Raw genomic sequence first — 22690 nt, forward strand, 5'->3', positions numbered from 1 at the left:
TCAACAATGGGTCTGAAAGTAAATCAGTAAAATATAAGCTTCGTAAATTTGTCTGCTTTCTTCGTAAATTTACAAAAAATAAATTGGTAACATTAAATACCTATTGTCTAGTCTCTATTTCGTATAGGGAATTGAGAGTCAGTTTTTTATGTCAGAATATCCAGAACACGGCTGAGTCTTAACTGGTCAGTAGTTTCCATTTAAAATATATAGGCATATCCTTTTCCTCTCACTTGCTAACTGCTTTGCTATAAAGATACAATAAATTCAATTTTAAAGTGATAGAAATGTCACTTCAAAATATTCAGAACAACTACTTCAAGCAAGATATTTCTTCACTTTCAATCAAATATACAGAAGAATTTTTATAGGAAAATAATCAGGTATGGAACTTCCACTCTGCAGCAACACATCAGAAATCTTATCCAAGGCATCCTTTGTTAGTAAAGGAGAAATATGAAATAGATTTTAGTATAACAGAAAAGTAGAAAACATTGAAGACAACAAACAAGAAGTGCTTCCACTTTGACCTTTAGGCAGGAAGTCCTGCAGCACAGCACAGGCCAGGGTATTTGTAAATAGCCAATCATTTTCCAACCACAAGAATCAACACTGGACATGTGCAACCACACCACAGAGGCAAAGACTTAAAGTTAACACCAGTTTACTAATCTTGTTAAAAGTCCTCAATTGCTGCAACTAGTAACATAGGACAAAAAGGAAGGCCCCCTTCTGATAAGACTGGAAAAGATGTCAAAGGTTGAAGAAATAATAAGAAAAAGGTGAAAATGGACACATATGCAAAATATAGCAGCCTGCTATCATGGGAGGGGCACTTGAATGAAAGTCTAGATACCTAGGTTTACAGCCAGCCCTCTCATGAGATCTAAGCAGGTCACAGACTCTGGGCTGTTTCCTTCTCAGGAAAACCAGAACCATGAGCTGGTGATTTTTTTGGTCCCTGTCAGTTCTCAAATCTTTTGAATTTAAATTAGATCAGAGTGTAATCTCTAAGCTTAAGACATCTCAGAAAATTCAATTCCAGGGGTGCATCTGATTAACTCCATGAACTAAGAAAGAGAAACTGGTCTTGCTGGCATATCTGCAACTCGGGTAAGTCCTATTTAACTGCTTGTTCTTTTCTTTACTAGAACTGAAGCTTGACATCTGACCTCCCTGCCAGTCCTGGAGGGGTTTTATTCCATCACAGACACAGTCATCAACAACAGTCCATGCCAAGGCTTCATGGGGGTTTTAAAATCCATCTGCTCCACAAAACAAAACTTCCAGAAAATGAGAGGTTAAATGCTTCTATTTCTATGTAGGGTGCCATCCCATAATGCTCCAAAATCTCAGACATTCCAATGTTACCTTCACTCACTTCTAAATCACCATATCACTTGGTGAACATTATGAAAAGATAGTATCCTGGCTCAGAGTTTTGTGGAAGATGAGAGACAACTTACTGTTTTTTCTTGCATTCGGATGCTCTTTCCACAGTGAAATCAGGCAGGTTGACAAATCCATCAGCTTTCTCTGCCTGAAACAAACACATACAACAAATAGGAATGAATGCATCAATCTTGGGGATTAGTGTATTGAGATCATGTACATGGAATAGGGATGGTATAAATGAAATGAGGGAGAATCAAGAGATACCACCCTGAATCACCATGGAGGTGTCCCAGATACACAGTTCATGAGAAAAATTAATGTTCTCCTGATAAGTCACTCAGAATCTTTCCATGAGAAGTGACATGACATGACATGACACAGCTTAGGGATGGTCACCATATGGCAGGCATAGGACCTGCCTCCACCCGCCTCCTGTCTCCGTGGAAAACATAGCTACCCAAACAGAGTCTTATGTCTGCTGAGCCCATCAGCATCTACAGCATCTTCTATTCCTACTACTCTAGTCAGCTAGCACATAGGAAGAAACCTAACTCGCATTCATGATATATATGGTGCCCAGAGCCCTGACTTTGGAGTTAGCAAATCTGCATTCCTATCATGGATCGACCACTTACTGGTTGTTATGACTTAAATGAGCTCAGATAAACAAAACAGCTAAGAGTCACTCAAGACACATTATTTCCCCTCCCAAGTCTGTAGGCAGGGCCTTGGGGATTAAATCACAGAGCTACATCTTTCAGAACCTCAGTCCTATCGTTGATTCCAGGGGATTCTTTCTACAAAGAAAAGACTGTAAAAGAAAATTACATTTATGAGGACATAGCATAAATGTCACTTTACATCAGCAAAAACATGTATAGGAAATATAAACACTGTCCCACCTCTCTAAGAATTTGTTAATCTATGTTTTACAAATAAAGTTTAACTGAGCCACGATGAAGCTAGATTGTTTGTCACCCATAGAATTCAAATCTTCTTGCATCTACACTGATGTCTCTGAGTAGAGAAATAGAATCCACAAGATTAAACATAAATGAGTCTGTGGTTACTGGGAGATGAGTAAAAATGGATTTCGAAAATACAATCTTAATTTTACAAGTCGGCTAGCTATTAAGTTAGTGTCATGGGTGCTTTTAGTTTACTTGATCATTCTGCTCTTTCCTTATTGTCAACTAAAGTGCAACTTGCATTCTTTTCTTCGGAAAAATTAAACGGTGAAGCATCCAACCCTATGCCCATCTTCTCTCTCTTATGTGACTCAACTCATCTAAATTCTTCACCTGAAATGCCTTCTTCTTATAAGATTCAAAACTCAAGGCTGGGTGCAGTGGCTCATGCCTGTAATTCCAGCACTTTGGGAGGCTGAGATGGGTGGATCACTAGAGATAAGGTGTTCAAGATCAGCCCAGTCTACATGGTGAAACCCTGTCTTTACTAAAAATACAAAAAAAAAAAAATTTAGCTGGTCATGGTGGTGGGCACCTGTAATTTCAGCTACTTGGGAAGCTGATAGCTTGAACCTGGGAGGTAGAAGTTGCAGTGAGCCAAGATCGCACCACTGCACTCCAGTCTGGACAACAGAATGGGACTCTGTCTTAAAAAAAAAAAAGAAAAAAATTCAAAACTTAATTCTAATGGGTACTCTCTTCTTTAAACATTATTTATGCATATGTGTGTGTATACAGAATGAATATGTATTCATTCATATGTATATTATATATATGCAGCTTCTCTCTTGACAGGCTGCTTAATTACTGGATGCTGATTCTCAAAGAGAATATAAGGTATTCAGAGAATAGAGACTAAGTCAACTTTCTGTACAATGCACAGTGCTTCCTGTGGATTCTCAATCAACCTTGCAAAAAAGTATAGTTTTGAAAAACTATGTTAGGACCCATCAATTCCACTTTTACATCTACAAACTGAGTATCCCTTATTTGAAATGCTTGGGACTGTAAGTGTTTTATATTTCAGAATTTTTCTGATTTGGGGATATTTGCATGTACAAACAAGTCAAGCATCCCAAATCTGAAAATCCAACACCCAATGAATACTCCCTTTGAGCATCATGTTGGTGCTCAAAAACTTTCAGATTTTGGAACATTTTGGATTGGATTTTTGGATTACGGATGCTCAACTGTATGCCCAAAGAAATTGAAAAAGGGTACTCAAATACATGTGCAGCCCTGTTCACAAAGCACTCACAACAGCCAAAAGGTAGAAACAGCCCAAATGCCCATTAACAGACAAATGGATAAATTAATTGTGCTGTATCTATACAATGGAATATTATTCAGCCTTAAAAAATGAATAAAGTACTAATACATGCTATGTGGATGAATCTCGAAAACCTTGTGTTAAGTGAAAAAACGAGACACAAAAGCTCGTCTCTCATATAATTCAATTTATAGGAAATATCCAGAAGTGGAAATCCAGAGAGACAGAACATAGCTAATTGGTAGCTACGCAGGGCCTAGGCAGTAGGAAATAGGGAGCAACTGCTCAAGGGGTAAGGGGTTTCCTTTTGGGGTGATGAAAATGTTTGGAATCTAGATAGATGAGGAGGTTGCACAATGTCGTGAATGTATTAAATGCCACTGAATTGCTCACTTTAAAGTAGTTAATGTTAGGTTGTATGACTTTCATCTCAATTTTAAGAATCTATGTTAGGGTAAGGCGTTTTTATGTAAATTTCCATAATTAATTTAGAAAGAAAAAATCACTTAGACTCAGCATTTGTTTCTACTTCCTCCTCCCATTCATTCCCATATGTTCCAGAGAAACCGTAGAGACCAAAACTCCGCCCATGTTGCTAAATCCCCTCTACTGTTTTCAGTCCTCACTTAATTGAACTCTAAGTGGCGCTGTAGCTGCTCTCTCCCTCTGGAGCCACCCTCCTGTTGTGGCCTTTTTGACAACACATTACTGCTGCTCCCCTTTTTTCTCTAACTATGCCTTCTTCTCTTTCAGGGGTCTTGTTCTCCTGTCTATTTCTTAAATGTCAGAGTTCCCTAGAGTTCTGTCCACAGACTTATTCTCTTTTTGTTCCAAAACTCTCTATAGATGATCATACACACTCTCATGGCTTCATCTGTCATCACTGTACACACATATCCAAAACCCATGCCTTGTATCACCACTGTCTACATATATCCAAAATCCATATCTCAAACTGGGATTCAATCCAGGAACTCCTCTCCCAGATTTCCAGCTGCCTAGTAAGCCTATTCCCATGGGCCCCGCAGGAGTAACAAATCCAAAATCAAACTCATTATCTTACTCCATAAAATGCCTATTCCTTTCTCCTGTGTTCTCCACTTCAGTGAACAATATCACTTTCTAGCCAGTTGCCGAAACAGGACATCTGAGAGACATCCCCAACTCTTCCATTCCCTTCTCGGTGCCCATGCACGTAAACTCAAAGTTGTATTGTTGCTGCATCTGCTCACGGGTCTTCAATCCATCCCTTATAACCTACTGCCTCCTTCAACTTACCCTTAATGTTTTGTTGAATTACTATAAAAGTCTCCTAAACTATTCTCCTTCTCTGTAATTCTGCCCTTTCATCAAATTTAGTGTCCAAATCACAGCCACAGTGACAGCAAATCTTTACATCATGAGCATTCTTCATGGCACTGTTCTGATTAAATACCCTGCATGGTGTCCAGTTGCCCTCGGGTCAACTCTAAATGCCTCAGCAGAGGATTTAGACCCTTTATAATCAAGTCCTGATTAGTTCCACAATTTCATCTCTCCCCCTCCCCCATTTAGCCAAAGCCAAACAGAAAAATCAAAAACAAAGGAAAAACAATACTTCTGGCCAGGTGCAGTGGCTCACGCCTGTAATCCCAGCACTTTGGGAGGCCAAGGTAGGCAGATCACCTGAGGTTAGGAATTTGAGACTAGCTTGGCCAACATGGTGAAACTCCATCTCTACCAAAAATTGCAAAAAGTAGCCAGGCATGGTGGTGGACGCCTGTAATTCCGGCCACTTAGGAGGCTGAAGCTGAGGCAGGAGAATCGCTTGAACCAGGAGGCAGAAGTTGCAGTGAGCCGAGATCACACCATTGCACTCCAGCCTGGGAAACAGAGCGAAACTCTGTCTCGAAACAAAAAAAAACAATTAAAAAATAAAATAATAAAAAAAGAAAAAACAATACTTCCATGGAGCTGAATTAGAATCATCACCCAATTTATGGCATGATTAGTTTCTAGCAAACTCATTTTCAGTACAATAAATCTATCTCAAATGATATAATACACAAATCAATCAACAAAAATGTAACATACCTACATACACTTTTAGTAATATTTTTATTCATCTAAAAATAAAATTGGCCAGGCTCAGTGGCTCATGCCTGTAATCTCAGCACTTTTGGAGGCCAAAGTGCAAGGATCACTTGAGCCCAAGAGTTCAAGACCAGCCTGGGCAACATGGTGAAATCCCATCTCTACAAAGGTATAAAAATTAGCTGAGTATGGTGGCACACGCCTGTATTCCCAGCTACTTGAGAGGCTGAGGTGGGAGAATCACCTGAGCCCATTGGTTGAGGCTGTCATGGGTTGTGATCACACCACTGCACTCCAGCCTGGGTGACAGAGTTAGAATGTGTCTCAAAATAATAATAATAATAATTAATTAAATTTAATCAATGTAAAAAATAAATGGTAAATCTTCATTTGGGTGGATTCCTTTTCTGCATAAGTGAAACAGCTGAGATTCCCTTAAATAGGAGCCTAAATAAGTTTGGGTGAAAACACCTTAGTGTTTCCACAGGAAATTATCACTTTAAAAGCAGAAGCTTTTTTTTTGTATTCTGAAGACAGTTGAGTTATATTCAAAATCACGGATAATTTGTGTCAAAAATGGTCCTTGCTTATTTGACTTGCAAAAAAAATGCCTCAAAAATGACAATCACAGAGGGCAAATCCTGAGAGAATGACAGTTTTCTTCTCTTCCTCCTCCTTTTCCTCCTCCTACGCTTCTCCAGATCCCTTGTTGCCTATTATATGAACTAAAATGAGTTTGTTGAATGAGATCCTTCTTCTTCAATTCCTAACTTTCTTTTTTTTTTTTTTTTTTTTGAGACGGAGTCTCCCTCTGTCGCCCAGGCTGGAGTGCAGTGGCCGGATCTCAGCTCACTGCAAGCTCCGCCTCCCGGGTTTACGCCATTCTCCTGCCTCAGTCTCCGAGTAGCTGGGACTACAGGCGCCCGCCACCTCGCCCGGCTAATTTTTTTTATTTTTTAGTAGAGACGGGGTTTCACCATGTTAGCCAGGATGGTCTCGATCTCCTGACCTCGTGATCCGCCCGTCTCGGCCTCCCAGAGTGCTGGGATTACAGGCTTGAGCCACCGCACCCGGCCATCTTCAATTCCTAACTTTCTAAAAAGTTTCCTACAGGTGGCCAAATAGGGTGGCTCACGCCTGTAATCTCAGTACTTTGGGAGGCTGAGGCAGAAGGATCACTTGAGCTCAGGAGTTCAAGACCAGCCCAGGCAACATAGGGAGACCTTGTCACTACTAAAAAAAAAAAAAAAAAAAAAAAAAGATTTCCTCCAGGTTCTATATGGGTACCTGCAAGTTTCCCTCGAAATCCTGATGTAATAAAAAACTTGTTCTCCTGCCAGAGGTATCAAACCCATCCTTTGGCCATTGTGCAAACTTCTCTTTCCAAATCTAGTCTTAAATTCAGAAGAAACACATTCCTTTTACTGTATTTAGTTATCTGGTTGTTTGTCTGCTTCTCCAGTGGATTGTGAGTACCTTGAAGGTAATAACTGTGTTGTTTATACATATTACTTATAAGGTATGGACTAAGTACATGTAAAATAAACAAATACATTTTATGAATGAATGAACGAACTATAATCTTTTTCCTCTAACAATAAAGTGTTAAAATGAGATACAGAAGGTAGTGTGAAAAAGTTTGACAGTTTCTTTTTTTTTTTTTTCAGACGGAGTCTCTCTCTGTGTTGCCCAGGCTTGAGTGCAGTGGCGCGATCTTGGCTCACTGCAAGCTCTGCCTCCGGGGTTCATGCCATTCTCCTGCCTCAGCCTCCCTAGTAGCTGAGACTACAGGCGCCCGCCACCATACCTGGCTAATTTTTTGTATTTTTTTTAGTAGAGACGAGGTTTCACTGTGTTAACCAGGATAGTCTCGATATCCTGACCTCGTGATCGGCCTGCCTCAGCCTCCCAAAGTGCTGGGATTACAGGTGTGAGCCACCACACCCAGCAGTTCGGCAGTTTCTAAAAAATGTAAGCATATAATTACCATACAACTGAGCAATTCTACCCCTATCCAAGAGGAACGGATACAAATGCCCATGCAAAGGTTTGTGTGCAAATCATTACAGCAGCGTTATTCTTAATAACCCAGAACTGGAAACAGCCTAAATGCCCATCAACTACTAAATAGAGTAGGACACAGCCATACGATGAAATGCTATGTAATCATGAAAAGGAGCAAACCACTGACACTTGCTGAAACATGAATGAACCCTGAAAACATTCTGCTAAGCGAAAGTGAAACACGAGTGATCACTTATGACTGTGTGATTCCATTTCCATGAAATGTCCAGAAAGGGCAAATCTATAGAGACAGAAAGCAGGACAGTGGTTGCCTGGGGTTAGGGATGGGAATTAACTGTAAATAGGGATGGAGGATCTTATTGGTACAATAAAAATTATTTAAAACTCTTTTACTATGATGGTTGCACCACTCGGTAAATTTACCAAAAAGGGATGAACTGCAAATTTGAATAGTGTGAACTTTATGATACATAAAATGTACCTTAATATAGCTGTTTTTAAAAACACGAGGTGTAGAAGAAGTTTGAGAATAATATGCAAATTAAATCTCTCCTAGTTGGCCATCAGTGAGACTTGGAAGCAGGTGAAATAGGAGGCTTCTGACAATCCCACTGACGATTCAGTATGATTGGTTCAAACTTCAGATACCAAATTAGGTTTCTATTTCCAATACTCCATGGTTTAATCTTAACTATAGTTTCAAGCTTGGACTATAGGAATTTTGGAGACGCAAATATTTCATGCAATGTTTGCCATACTTCAGACATTGGTAAAAATTAACTAAAATAGAACATTAAATTTTAATATTTAAATGGCAGAGCACAGAGGCTTTTTAGGACAGTGAAAATACACTGTATTTTTCTAAAACTGGATATATGTCATTATACATTTGTCCAAACCCACAGAATGTACAACACCAAGAGTGAACCCAGGATGAACTATGGAGTCTGGGTGACAATGATGTGCCAATGTCAGCTCATCAATGATAATAAATCTCCCACGCAGATGGGGATATTGATGATGGGGAGGTTGTGCATGAGCATGGGCAGAGAGTAGATGGGCAATAGCTGTACCTTCCTCTTAATTTTGCTGTGAGCCTAAAACTGCTCTAAAAAGATAAAGTCTTTTAGAAATTAACTAAAATAGGACATCAGATTTTAGAATTTAAATGCAAAAATAAGTGTTCATTACCATGATAACATTTGGCCTTTTTGTACCACAAGCATTTTGGAAAACATACAAAATTACTTCTTACCTACACATGTCAGAAAAGCAGAAAGGCTGACCAGGAGAAATGAGAGTGACATGTATTCCCGAGTCTAAGTAGGTCAAAGAAGACCAAGCCAGAAGCAGATGAATGGTAATACAGGAAAGTGTCATGTAGTTCCTGATTAAAAAATGAAAAGTAATATTCTCTCTCTACTTTCGATGAAACCATAGTTCCTTAATTCTAAAGCCCTGATTTCTTTACACTTCAATAATTCTGAAATCAGAAGGCACCTTAGAATCTATGTGTATTTTCATTGCAACGTTTTCTCCCCTAAAACCTGTTATTAAATAAATTATAGGTCTTCAATAGAATCTTGAATTCAAGGAAAAAAATTAGCTAAAAAAATTTCTTTCTAATATACTTTTGTGTTTTTAAGGGAATGTAGAATTGAAATTCTTGAAATCACCTGAAGCAAATTTAATGAGGTTACCCAATGACGGTCTGAATCAGGAGAAGCTGCAAAAGTCTCTATTTCTCCACGTAAATCTATTGTTTTCTCAGTTATTCCCCAAAACCCCCAGGGCATTGGAAACAGATGAGGTCTAAACTCTGAGCTGAGCTGCCCATTCTCATGCCACCTTAGAACAGTTGTCACTAGATTCTCACACTACACACACACTCATGACCATTAGAGAAATCTGAATTATATTCTTTAAAATAGAAAGTAAACGTAAATGGAGATCGAAGAAAAGATAGTTTAAAATTCACTGTAAAAGTTCTAGTTCTACGGAGAAACAGTCATTCTCACACATTGCTGGTGGTAATGCAAAATGGAACTCAACAGAAGGAAACTGGATAATAATCAGCAAAAACGCACTTGCCCATTGACCCAGAAATTCCATTTCTGGGATCTGTCCTAACTATACCTTGGAGAATATATGGAATGACATGTGCATTGCAGCATTGTTTGTATTTACAAAGGATTGCAAAGAATGCAAATGCCTACCATCAGGGGACAGTTGAATACACTATGGTATCCACACACAGTGAGTAACTATGTAAAGTGCCATACGACACATACAGCAATCTCTAGGACATAGTGAGAGAAAAAGTAAGGTTCAGTACTATGTATGTAATATGCTAATTTTGTGTAAGAAAGGAGGATGGGATTTGACTCAATATACACACTTGCTATATTTGCGAAAAGAAGCATGGAAAAATAAACCAAAAACAAACAGAAAAGGAGGAAGAAAGAGGATAGAGAACAGAGATGCAAAGGAGACTGACTTGGTTGTAACTTGTTACAGTTTTGACTTTGGAATCGGGTACATGATTGATTTTTTAAATCAAAAACAAACATGAAAAAGAAAAACAATTCTTGAAATTAAAAACAAATAGAAACAAACCTAACTGAATGTAAACATGGTGACATAGCACTACACAAATAATCATTGCTCTGAGACACCTCAGAACTTTGACTATACATACTTCATGGCACACAGGCTAAGTAAGTACTCTTCGTAATGACATGTTATTGTCATCTTTACATAGTCTTGGTAGGTTTTTCCTTTCTTCCCCTCTAAAATTGCACCGAATCTAAAGCTTCCCTCCTTCTCTCCATACAATAGCATCCATGGCATTGCAACTCATCTGCCCTTTTCCACACCAACACAATCTACCTTCTGCAACTATCACAGAGAGCCGCACGTATTAGCATCGGGCTGTGACAAGCACTGCACCAAAAGAAAGAAAAAATGTCTGTATTTTATTTTCTTGTAGATATCAGAAGCAGACACGGTAGGGAGTGTGCTTGGAATCCTTTTAAGAAATAATAATCTTGAGTAACATCTAATAAGACCTAACATTTATTGAGTGCTAAGCATATGCCAGTAAGGCAGTACTATGATCACAGCCTTAAGAGGAAAATTAATCCCACGCCAAGTGCCAGAAGCTAGAACACCAAGCTAGCCTGGCATTATACCATGGGAACCCCCATGTGGTACTATTAAAGTGACAGGACTCAGACCAGGACCCAGCAAACAGTCGAATAATTCTAAAGACAAGACTGAAGAAATTCTTCAGAGCTAAAATAGGTTCAGGAACTGAAATGGGAGGAGGAGAGAATCTGCAGTCAACGCATGGCACAGAAAAAAACAACCCTGGATTTGTAATTAATGCCTCGATGCAAGCCACATACTCTAACATCCCAGGCAGAGTACTTAACTTCTGTGAGCCACTGTCCTCACAGTGAATAAGCAGCTATAACCAGCTTCTCCAGACTAAATAGAAATTAACATAGATGTGTGTAATAATGTAAAATTTGTTAAAGCTATAAAAAATCCAAGAATTTATTATTACTAGTTCCTAGAAAAGCAGGAAAATGGGTGAAAAGAAAACAAAATTAATTAATTTTTTAAATTAATGTAAAATAAGGTGTTTTTTGGTTGTTTTTTTTTTTCTGAGATGGAGTCTTACTCTTGTCACCCAGGCTGGAGCGTAGTGGTGCGATCTCATCTCACTGTAACCTCCGCCTCCCAGGTTCAAGTGATTCTTCTGCCTTAGCCTCCCAAGTAGCTGGGGTTACAGGCACGTGCTGTCATGCCCAGCTAATTTTTGTATTTTTAATAGAGACAGGTTTTCACCATATTGACCAGACTGGTCTCAAACTCCTGGCCTCAAGTGATCCGCCCACCTCGGCCTCCAAAAGTGCAAAATAAGTTTTTTGAGTGAGTGTACGGTAAGCTGAGCCCTCCGACTAGCTGTTTCTGTGTCTCAGCTCTCCTCTCTTTTCTTTGCATCAGATTAATAGTTGAAAAAAACATTTTAGATTATTTGGAGAATAATAATGCTAGTAAACTTACTATATTCTTCATGTATTATTTGGGGTGTATTTTTACTAAAATATTGTTGCATTTGGGTTTAGCGAACATTACCCTATGAATATAATTAGATTTAGATCCAGAGAGACTTTTTTCTTACAAACACCTAGAAATAGATATTCTACATAGATAACAGTTGGTAAATGTTTTTGGCTAGAAAAAAGGCCTAATTTCCTACAGAACCCAGAGAATCTTGGCATTGATTATAAAAACAGACGGAAAGAATTGATCACGCTAATGAGGATGGTTCTGGGGATACTGAGGCTCCAACAGGGGGAAAAGGGGAGGGTTCTGCAGTAAGGAGATCACTTACTCTACTCTCAGTGACCCTGACACATGCCCTGTCCTTACCACCCGGGGCACACTGGCAAGACTTCCTGCACCAGCACCTGCATCTCATTGTGGGAAAGCCTCTCTGGCTGCCCTATTCTACTCTTTCACCTGTACAGAAGTCCTCAGAGATCACTGCCCCCAGGACGAGCTCTCAACCAGCAACGAATGGGACTTGGGGCAGAAGTGCCCCCAGCTAAGTCAGACGCCATGGCTCACACCTGTAATCCAAGCACTTTAGGCCAAGGCAGAAGGATCTCTTGAGGCTAGGAGTTCGAGACCCACCTGGGCAACATAGTGAGACATCTCTCTAAAAAACATACAAAAATTAGCAAAGCACAACTATGTGCACCTGTAGCCTCAACTATGCAGGAAGCTGAGGCAGGAAGATTGCTTGAGCCCAGGAGTTGGAGGTTGCGGTGAGCTATGATCACACCACCACATTTGAGCCTGGATGACAGTGAGACCCCCTCTCTAAAAAAAGAAAAATACATAAGTAAACAAATCAATATCCCAGTTCCTTTTTCCCTTAGTGTGAAAACTCTGGGGTACATGTTTTTCACAGGCTTCCAGGGTTCCCCAGAAGGATGAAGCTTTTGTTACCCACAGTCACACCCTGCTTGCTAAGGAGAACTTCATTAACTAACTTTTCTACCTTCTCTCACTTCCCTATTCCCTTTCCGAGTATCTCCCGGGTCACTTCTCAAGTAAACTGCTAGCACCCAAATCCTCTTCTTAAGAGTCTGCTTCGGCCGGGCGCGGTGGCTCAAGCCTGTAATCCCAGCACTTTGGGAGGCCGAGACGGGTGGATCACGAGGTCAGGAAATCGAGACCATCCTGGCTAACACGGTGAAACCCCGTCTCTACTAAAAAATACAAAAATTAGCCGGGCGAGATGGCGGGCGCCTGTAGTCCCAGCTACTTGGGAGGCTGAGGCAGGAGAATGGCGTGAACCCGGGAGGCGGAGCCTGCAGTGAGCCGAGAGCGCGCCACTGCACTCCAGCCTGGGCGACAGATCGAGACTCCGTCTCAAAAAAAAAAAAAAAAAAAAAAAAAAGAGTCTGCTTCTGGGAAACCTAAACCAGGGTGCTATTCCCCTTGCAGAAAACATTCCCTCCCAAGAACAGCCCAACTGCTCAGCACAACAATCCCTCCTTACTATTCCCTCCTAAAAGTCAACCAAGGATATGGCTATCTCACTATCACATTACGTCATATTTAGATTGGTGACCAAGAAGTGGCTGGCATCCTGTTCTATGCTTTGTAAGTCACCTCTCTTAGCTAGCCACTCACAATCTTTCATTCTCTCCTTATGGAGAAAGAGGGAAAGGGCTCTGAAGTAAGGAGACCTCTTGGAGCAAAATCATATTTTAAGTGAAATTAAGCTACTAGTGAACTTTCAGGTAGTCTGACATACAAAGATAGGAATTACCTTCTGAAACGTAATTTTCAAAAACAATTAAGATGCAAACCTCAAATTTTAATAGAGTGTTGTGTAATTGTTCTCTGCCGTGTAAAAACCTTAGCTTCGGCTCAGTCTCATCTCTGCCCTATTCTTTTGGAAGCTTGAAAATCCCAAATGTGCTATTGTTTTCACATATATGGGCTGGTCTCTGCAACAGCATAGCCAAAAAAATAAAAGAAAACAATACATATGAAGGAAAGGTTTTAAATGAATCGTAAGAAATTTGATAAAATCTCACCATTACAGACTAAATTTTATCTCTTGCTATCTAATTTATCTACCATCCATGGTTATTGCATGAGTTGGGAGAAGAATAGATAAAGGAGCACCATTTAAGGAAATTTAAAATCAGATGCATTCTCTTTGAATATTAGAGATTTAGAAGTAATAGGCCAGGCATGGTGGCTCACTCCTTAATCCCAGCACTTTGGGAGGGCAAGACGTGCAGATCACCTGAGGTCAGGAGTTTGAGACCAGCCTGGCCAACATGGCGAAAACCTGTCTCTACTAAAAATACAAAAAATTAGCCAACCATGGTGGCGGGTGCCTATAATCCCAGCTACTCGGGAGCCTGAGGCAGGAGAATCACTTGAACCCGGGAGGCGGAGGTTGCAGTCAGCTGAGATCGTGCCATTGCACTCCAGCCTGGGTGACAAGAGCAAAACTCTGTTTCAACAACAACAACAACAAAAGACAAGGTTAATTCTTTCAAAATCCCAGTCAGCACACCACATAATCTTGCCTTCATGCAATGTGAAGTTATCAAATACTTCAGGAACTTTCAAATCTCTTCAAGCTGTTTTCATGTGCACTATTAAAATACATCACCACCACCACCACGAAGAAAATCCAGTTCAAAAATGGCAAAAGATATTTCTCCCAAGAAGATAAGGAAATGGCCAATAAGCACATGTGAAAGTTGCTCAAGGACAATAGTCATTAGGAAAAGGCAAATCAAAGCCACCGTGTGATGGTACCTCACGCCCATTAAGATGGTTACTGTAAATAATTAATTAAGTAAGTAACAAGCGCTGGTAAGGATGTAGAGAAACTGAAACCCTTGTGTACTACGGTTGGGAATGTAAAATAGTGTAGCTGCTATGCAAAATAGCATGGTAGTTCCTCAAAAAAAAAAAAAAAAAAAAAAGATAGAACTACCATATGATCCAGCAATTCCACCTCTAGGTATAAAACCGAGATAATTGAAAGCAGGGTCTCAAAGAGATATTTGTATGACCATGTTCACAGCAGCATTATTCACAATAGCCCAAAGGTAGAAGCAATCCAAGTGTCTGTCAACAAATATGAATGAATGAACAAAATGTGGTACACACATCAATGGGATAGGATTCAGCTTAAAAAGGAAGACAATTCTGAGACCTGCTTCAACATGGATGAACCCTGAAGACATTATGCTAAGTAAAATAGGTCAGTCATAAAAGGATAAATACTGTATGATTCCACTTATAGGAGGGAACTACAGTAGTCAAATTCATAGAGACAGAGAGTAGAAGGGTGGTTGCCAGGGACTGGGAGCAGAAGGAACGGAGAGTTATTATTTAATAGGTACAGAGTCTCAGTTTTCCAAGACGCAAAGAGTTCTGGACATGAATGATGCTGACGGTTGCACAGTAATTGGAACTTATTTAATGCCACTTAACTATACCCTTAAAAATGGCTAAGATGGTAAACTTCATTAAAAAAATTAATTTTAAAGCTACTACTCTGAAATCATTGTCAGTAAAAAATGAAAATGCATTTGCCACGGTAAGTTTTACAAGATTCAAGGTGTGAAAATATCAGTGGCTGACGGGCTGCTAATGAGCACCATCTCTTCCACAGGTAACAGACATCTATTCATGCTTCTGTTGAACAGACACAGCAGCGAGGCCCAGAGATGGTCGGCGGTTTGCCCAGGCTGTCAAGGAGCCTCAGCATCAGGGTAGAATCAGGGTAGAATTAAAATTGGGTGCATTCGCTTTCAAGGGAGTGTAGAGATACTACACTGTGAGCCCGGGGATATCTTCCCCTGCAGCGTGCCTTTTCCTTGCATCTTTTTTAAAGACATTGTTTCAAACATGCTTCACTAAATTCTGACTCCTTACAGAAATACCCCAATATTTTTTAAACTTTCCACTGCATAGTTTCCTTTTGAAATCTTCTTGAAATATGCTCCATGGAAGATTAAACACAGCAGCACAGTGACAGATGAGTCTACTTTGTCTGTAGAAGAGGCAGCTGGAACCTGACCCTTAAAAGAGCTTGCCCGAGACAGATGGTAAATCTTCAAATAAAGACTTCTCAGGAAAATCCTCAAACCTAATGAAAAGTTCAGCTCATCCCATGGGCCACTTCACATTCGGTTGCTTGGGAAATGTGCCCACACTCTCACCATTAACTCATGTGTTACCTGAACTCTTCCTCCAGGGTGGAAAACTCTGTATTGACAAGTACATAATGTCTTCTAGTCCTTTCCCTTGTCTTATAGCTTAAAATCATCCTTTACATGGGGTCGGAAGGTATACTTTTAGACTTTCCTACACAGGACAGGTCATAGTCACTGAGAGAAACCATTCCTGGTGTCTGAAAATTCCTAGCACAATTCTTCCGCATCCTAAAATCTCAATATTTCGGCAAACACATTGCTTTTCTTTGTATACATTCCTTTGATTTTTTAAATATTGCTTTTAGATGCATTCGATCTTCTCAAAGTAGCTTTGAATAATATAGAGACGGTGTTCTTGGTCACCATTTACTTGCAAGAAAATAGATGCATAGAGATTTGCATCACTGACTTACAGCTACAAGACCTCATAATAAAGTACAGGACTAGAATCCAGGTGCCGTATGTCCCTTATACCATGCTGCCGAAATCCACCTTACTGCCGGCTTGCTTCAAGAATGATCAAATTATATACACACACATGTACATATACGTATAGTTATACACATGTATATCTAGATATATGTTAATATTTATATACATGCATATATGTGCCAATACTTACACATTTACGCACTATAAACATCAATTCAATATATATTAATTTATATTTAAGTTGGTGTGTGTGCACTTATGTACTCTATTTCCTGTTAACTATTTTAAACGATTTTAGAATAAAAGGCATTTTTGATTTTACATTCTACGCATTGGCAAATCAACTATCATATATTCATATATAATTCTTACAGCCATCAGAAATGATATTGTGGATATACATGTGTCAACATGGAAATATGTTTCTATGTATTACTTAGTGAGCAAATCAAGTGACAACAGCATCATGCATAATAGTATTTTATTTTTGTAAAACATAGAAACGAATGCTTGGAAACACATATATCAAAATGTCTAAACTCATGCCATGGTGGTAGGAAGCTGTATGATTTTTTTTTTTTTTTAGATGGAGCTTCACTCTTGTTGCCCAAGCTGGAGTGCAATGGCGTTATCTCGGCTCACTGCAACCTCCACCTCCCAGATACAAGCGATTCTCTTGCCTCAGTCTCCTGAGTAGTTGGAATTATATGCATGCACCACCATACCGGGCTGTTTTTGTTTTTGTTTTTGTTTTTTTTAATACAGACGGGGTTTCTCCATGTTGGTCAGGCTGGTCTCAAACTCCCGACCTCAGGTGATCCGCCTGCCTTGGCCTCCCAAAGTGCTGGGATCACAGATGTGAGCCACCACGCACGGCCGACGCTGTATGATCTTAAATCATTTATTTATCTCTGTTTGCTTCCATGTCCGTCTTCTTTTTTTTTTATTTCACTTACTTCTATTTTCAAATTTTTCCTATGAGCACATACTACTGTATAACCTTTTTTACAATTTTTATTTTAATTTTAAGCTGTTTTTTAAGAGATGTGGTCTCACCATGTTGACCAAACTGGTCTGAAACTCCTGGCCTCAAGTGATCCTCCCATCTCACCTTCCCAAAGTGCTGGGATTACAGGCATGGGCCACCATGCCTGACCCTATTGTATAATCTTTTAAAGCATTTTTCAGTCACTTTAAATTTCCAAAAAGCAAGAAGTTGGACTCTATATTGTTGTTTTTTAAAAAAAAAAAAAAAGTTGTGGAAACAACAACAAAAGTACTATGCACTGTCCACCAGAGAAAAGAGGGAGGCTGTGTCCCCTGAGCCTGTGAGCCAAGAAGACTGTCCTCTAAAATACCCCAACCACAGCATTCACTCTGGCAATGCCCAAGCATACCACCGCCTTCTGAGAACAAGACAAAAGAAACCAACATTTCCTGGCTCTCGGTGTTTCACAATTAATATTGAAAAGTTTGGAAAGAATTTAAAGGAAAATAATATTGGCAACATGAGCAATTGTTCCCATATGACATGGAGTTAGCAACAAGAAGTTATTGAGAACTGCCTATCCCAACTACAGATAGTGTGGGCATAAAGCTATGACAGGGGAACTATTATTTTAGAAATACATTCAAGGATCTGCAAATGAAAATAATTGTTAGAACACAATGATACATTATAGACAATAAATAAACCAAATACCCATTTAAAAATTGATTTCCACGCATGTGAAATTACAATGTCAGAAGTAATAGATTTCAAGAAACTCCTCAATCATTCTAACATTTAGGTTTCCAAATGTTAACTAAGCAAGTATTTTTACCCCTTTGATCCATGAGTCATTGTCTTATGGTAAACCGGTCACCTACAGCTGCAGAAATGTCACGTTTTGCCCTGTCTAGACTGTCAACATTCCACCTTCTCATCCTCCTTTCTAATACAAATTCTAGGAACCTATGTTGGTCAAAAGTTCATCAATTTCACATGGTTAGTTTGAATTGTCTTCACTGAAGAAATTTTTTTTTTTTTTTTGAGACGCGATCTCGCTCTGTCGCCCAGGCTGGAGTGCAGTGGTGTGATCTCGGCTCACTGCAACCTCCACCTTCCATGTTCAAGCAATTCTCTTGCCTCAGTCTCCCAAGTAGGTGGGACTACAGCTATAGCCACCATGCCTGGCTAATTTTTATATTTTTAGTAGAGAAGGGGTTTCACATGTTGACCAGGCTGATCTTGAACTCCTGACCTTCAGTAATCCGCCCACCTCAGCCACCCAAAGTGCTCGCACTACAGGCGTGAGCCACCGCACCCAACCTTGAAGAAACATTTCAAAACATTAGAGTTTTGTTTGGGATACGCTCAGAGGCTGGTTCTTGGCTAAGACAATAAATATAGAGTTCAAATAAATTAAAAGCCCATAATTCTCATTTTGGTAGAAGTCTGGGAACACGTCAGTGTTCAACAATAATGCTCAATTTAATTAGTTGATTCGTACAACTAATTGATAATTAAGTAATGTAGTAATTAAGCAATTCCTTCAAAAAATACTGGTACATGCTCTGTACCTGCCAACTTCTAGGATATAGAGACACAGTTTAAATCAGACAAGTAAAGAATACGTCCTCTGCTGCTTATGTTGGAGCTGGGGGAGAAAGAATATAATAAGCTATGACTAATGTATTCATAAATTCCTATAAAATTTTTTTGAATCTATTGTAAACTCACTCAGACTTTTTCCAAAATGTATGCTAATCTACGGCTACCGATGAAAGGTTCAGAAGACTTAATGTCACTTTCCCAGGGAAAGTTAATCCCATCTTTATTTTTCTTGAGCTGAAAAAAAAAAAGCATACTCTATATTTACTGAAACTTTCAGAATAGTTGTCTCATGAAAAGAGAAAAGTTTGACTTTCAAGTAACATTTTCTACAAGGGTAAATTCTGCCCAATGTAAAAAGTGATTAGATCTTCACTATAGAGATTCTCATAAAACTGATTTCAAGAAATATGCCTTCCAAAGATAAGATCCTCTGAAATTCACATGAAGTGCACATGCAGTTAGAGATGGAACACGTCTCGTGCAGACAGTTACTTCAATCCCCAAACATGCAAAACTTTCACCATTCAGAAAGTAAAGAAGAAATACAATCACAATTGCACAGACACATTGGATTATCAAAAAACTTTAAAGTCTCTGTAATATATACTAAACCAGATATTAACCTACAAACCTCTTCAGTTTGTCTAAAGTTTTTATGAAATAGATAGTTGGGGCCGGGTGCAGTGACTCATGCCTGTATTCCCAGCACTTTGGGAGGCTGAGGCACGCAGATCATGAGGTCAAGAGATCGAGATCATCCTGGCCAACATGGTGAAACCCTGTCTCTACTAAAAATACAAAACTTAGCTGGGCATGATGGCGCACGCCTGTAATCCCAGCTACTCAGGAGGCTGAGGCAGGAGAATCACTTGAACCCGGGAGGCGGAGATTGCAGTGAGCCAAGATCGCACCACTGCACTTCAGCCTAGCAACAAAGTAAGACTCTCTCTCAAAAAAAAAAAAAAAAAAAGAGAGAGAGAGAAACAGATAGTTGGATGATTCACTTTTTCTAGTTGAGGCCCAGGGGCCTCAAGGCTTCCTTGAACTGGTGATGCAATGGCACAAATGGTGTCAATAAATGAAAACTAAAAAACACAAGTATCTAGTAATTTCATACAAAGAAACAACATACAAAACTAAAATAAACCAAAAAAAGTAAGCGATGGTGAATCTAAATGAAATTCCACCCTTCTTAGTCACAAACTCTTTGTACCTCAATTTTCATATTATTTTCCCAGTCTCCCCAGGCTCTAAAACTTGGAATCATGCTTATCTTAGCTTCAAATTTTTTGTGTCTTATATCCGAGCACTCTTCAAACCTTGCCCCTTTTTATTTGCATAGTGTGTCCTAAATTCTCACGTTGGCCACAATCTAGTCCCGGAGCTCATGTCTGAATGCCTGCATTTTCTCACCATCTCCTAACTGGCCTTCTGGCAGCTCCCTCACTCTCCAAAATATCCAGTTTATTGCTGCTAGGTTCATATTTTTCGCATGCCAATTTCACGTGCTCACCTTCCGGCTCAAGAATAGGCAGTAGCTCCCTACTGCCTGCTGGATCAAACCTACATTCCTACACTATCACTACGTGTCTCAGTCCTCCATTCACTGGCCCTAAGTCACCTCTAAATGGAGAAGCCATGCAGCCTGGGGAAAAGAGCCTGGCTTTGTTGTTGGGAAACCTTTGTTTCAAATCCCAGCTCTGCTATTTACTCCTTATGAGACTTTGAACAAGTTACTTAAATTCCCTGAGCTTCAGTAAACTCCCTTGAAAAAGGGGAATAATAAAATCTATCTTGCTCGGCTATTATGAGAATTCAATATAATCACTAACACAGTGGGTTGGCACAGCTCATTTATATTTTTATTCCTGTCTTCACATTAGTCCCCAGAATGCACGTCTCCCACCTCTACTCCTCAAAGATCCTAATAATGTGTTAGCAAAATGGGAACAGCTGCACAGGACCTAATCTGAACCTTGGGCCTTTCTAGCAAATTCAGATTGCTCCTTTTCCCGTATCTGTTTTTAAAAACAGAGGTGGAAATCCTCTCCTGGAAAATTATTTTCTGTCAAAATCAGTCCTCACACATGACTCCATTTCTCGAAATTCCCATGGGCAATGTAAATGCTAGAGATTCTTAATTCTTATTTATATATGAAATCAAGAACTATTAATTGAGAGCCTATTAACTATCAGACACGGAGTAAGTTGCTGAAGATATACCCATGATCTTGTCCTACAGAAATGATCGCTTATGGAAAACAGCAAGTCTGACAAGCAAGTACCCAAAAATGAGGACAAGTATGATAGTATGAAAAGTATAGGCCAGGCGAGGTGGCTCACACCTGTAATCCCAGCACTTTGGAAGGCCAAGGCAGGTGGATGACTTGAGGTCAGGAGTTCAAGACCAGCCTGGCCAACATAGTGAAACCTTGTCTCTACTAAAAATACAAAAATTAGCCGGACATGGTGGCCCATGCCTGTAATCCCAGCTACTCAAGGAGGCTGAGGCATGAGAATCGCTTGAAACTGGGAGGCAGAGGTTGCAGTGAGCCGAGATAACACCATTGTACTCCAGCCTGGGCAACAAAGCAAGACTCTGTCTCAGAAAAGAAAAGAAAAGAAAAGAAAAGAAAAGAAAAGAAAAGAAAAGAAAAGTATAGGTCACTCAGGGAGCAGAGAGAGGAAGTCAAATTTAGGTCAGGGGAGAAGGTACGTGCCTCTAGAAGAAGGCTATTTAAGCTAAAATGTGACCTATAAGGAGGGATAAGCTTGATGGAATTGGATAGGAGAAAGACTTCAGGGCATGGAGACAGAGTTTTCTGAGCAGAGAAACAGCATATGCGAAGGCTTAGAGAAAGCCAGCCCATGTGCTAACAGGAATTGAAAGAAGTGCCATCTTTAATTGGGTTGGGCTGACAAGTGTGAGGAAGTAAGAAAGGTTACCAGTTAAGGTGATTCCCACAAACCAGAAAGTGAGTTTGTACTTTCTCGTAAGGGCATGGGAAAACAAAACCGTGGATTTTTAAATCCAAGATTTTACCAGCCTGGATTTCTACGGCTGTTAAACTTGCATATGGTTTTGTAGGACTTGACGAGTAATCTTGCATGCTGCGCCACACTCTAAGCACATAGCATGTGGTGTGAAAAATGGCAGATGAGCCTCTGGACTTGACCGTTCTCAATGAATTCTGGGTAGTACAGTTTGAAGCAGCAACGTGTGGTGAAAGAAAAAGGTAGACCATGCATCGGGTCACTGGGTAACAACAGCACAAAACAGAAGAGAGGCAAGGCTGGTCTTCCCAGGCAGTGTCAGGGAATGATAGAGGAGACAAGCAAAGAGAGTCAATGACAATGAGATCACATGTAGTTTCAAAGGAGAATTACCCTAAATTTCATTTCTACAGCTGTTCTCTCAGAACCCCATTGAAGGCAGAAAACAGGGTGGTCTTAATTGTGTCATGGATCCTGGCCCCAGAGGGAGTCAGGTTGGTATGCTGTAAGTTATGGGCCTAGGAGTCCAAGGGACCTGAATGTGAATCTGTTTTTTTTCCCTTTACTCCAGTGTGACTTAGGATAATTGACGCAATCTCTCTGCATTTCAGTCTATCCCACTTTCAAAACGTGGAGACAATCACTACCTCTCAGGGTGATTCTGAGG

The 22690-nt window shown here is 39.8% G+C and overlaps 1 protein-coding gene across 12 annotated transcripts in view; it reads right to left on the bottom strand.

Moving 5' to 3' along the window:
* Window positions 1-22690, bottom strand: part of IPCEF1 (interaction protein for cytohesin exchange factors 1) — a 207965-nt gene that overhangs the window by 67398 nt on the left and 117877 nt on the right. For all 12 annotated transcript variants that reach the window (XM_023206113.2, XM_023206109.2, XM_023206105.2 and 9 more), the window contains one exon: window positions 1467-1540. In XM_023206113.2, the coding sequence (XP_023061881.1) occupies window positions 1467-1540 (74 nt within the window). The remainder of the gene's footprint in view (window positions 1-1466; window positions 1541-22690) is intronic.

The sequence above is a fragment of the Piliocolobus tephrosceles genome, chromosome 5, assembly GCF_002776525.5.
Source record: "Piliocolobus tephrosceles isolate RC106 chromosome 5, ASM277652v3, whole genome shotgun sequence".
Classification (NCBI taxonomy): Eukaryota; Metazoa; Chordata; class Mammalia; order Primates; family Cercopithecidae; genus Piliocolobus; species Piliocolobus tephrosceles.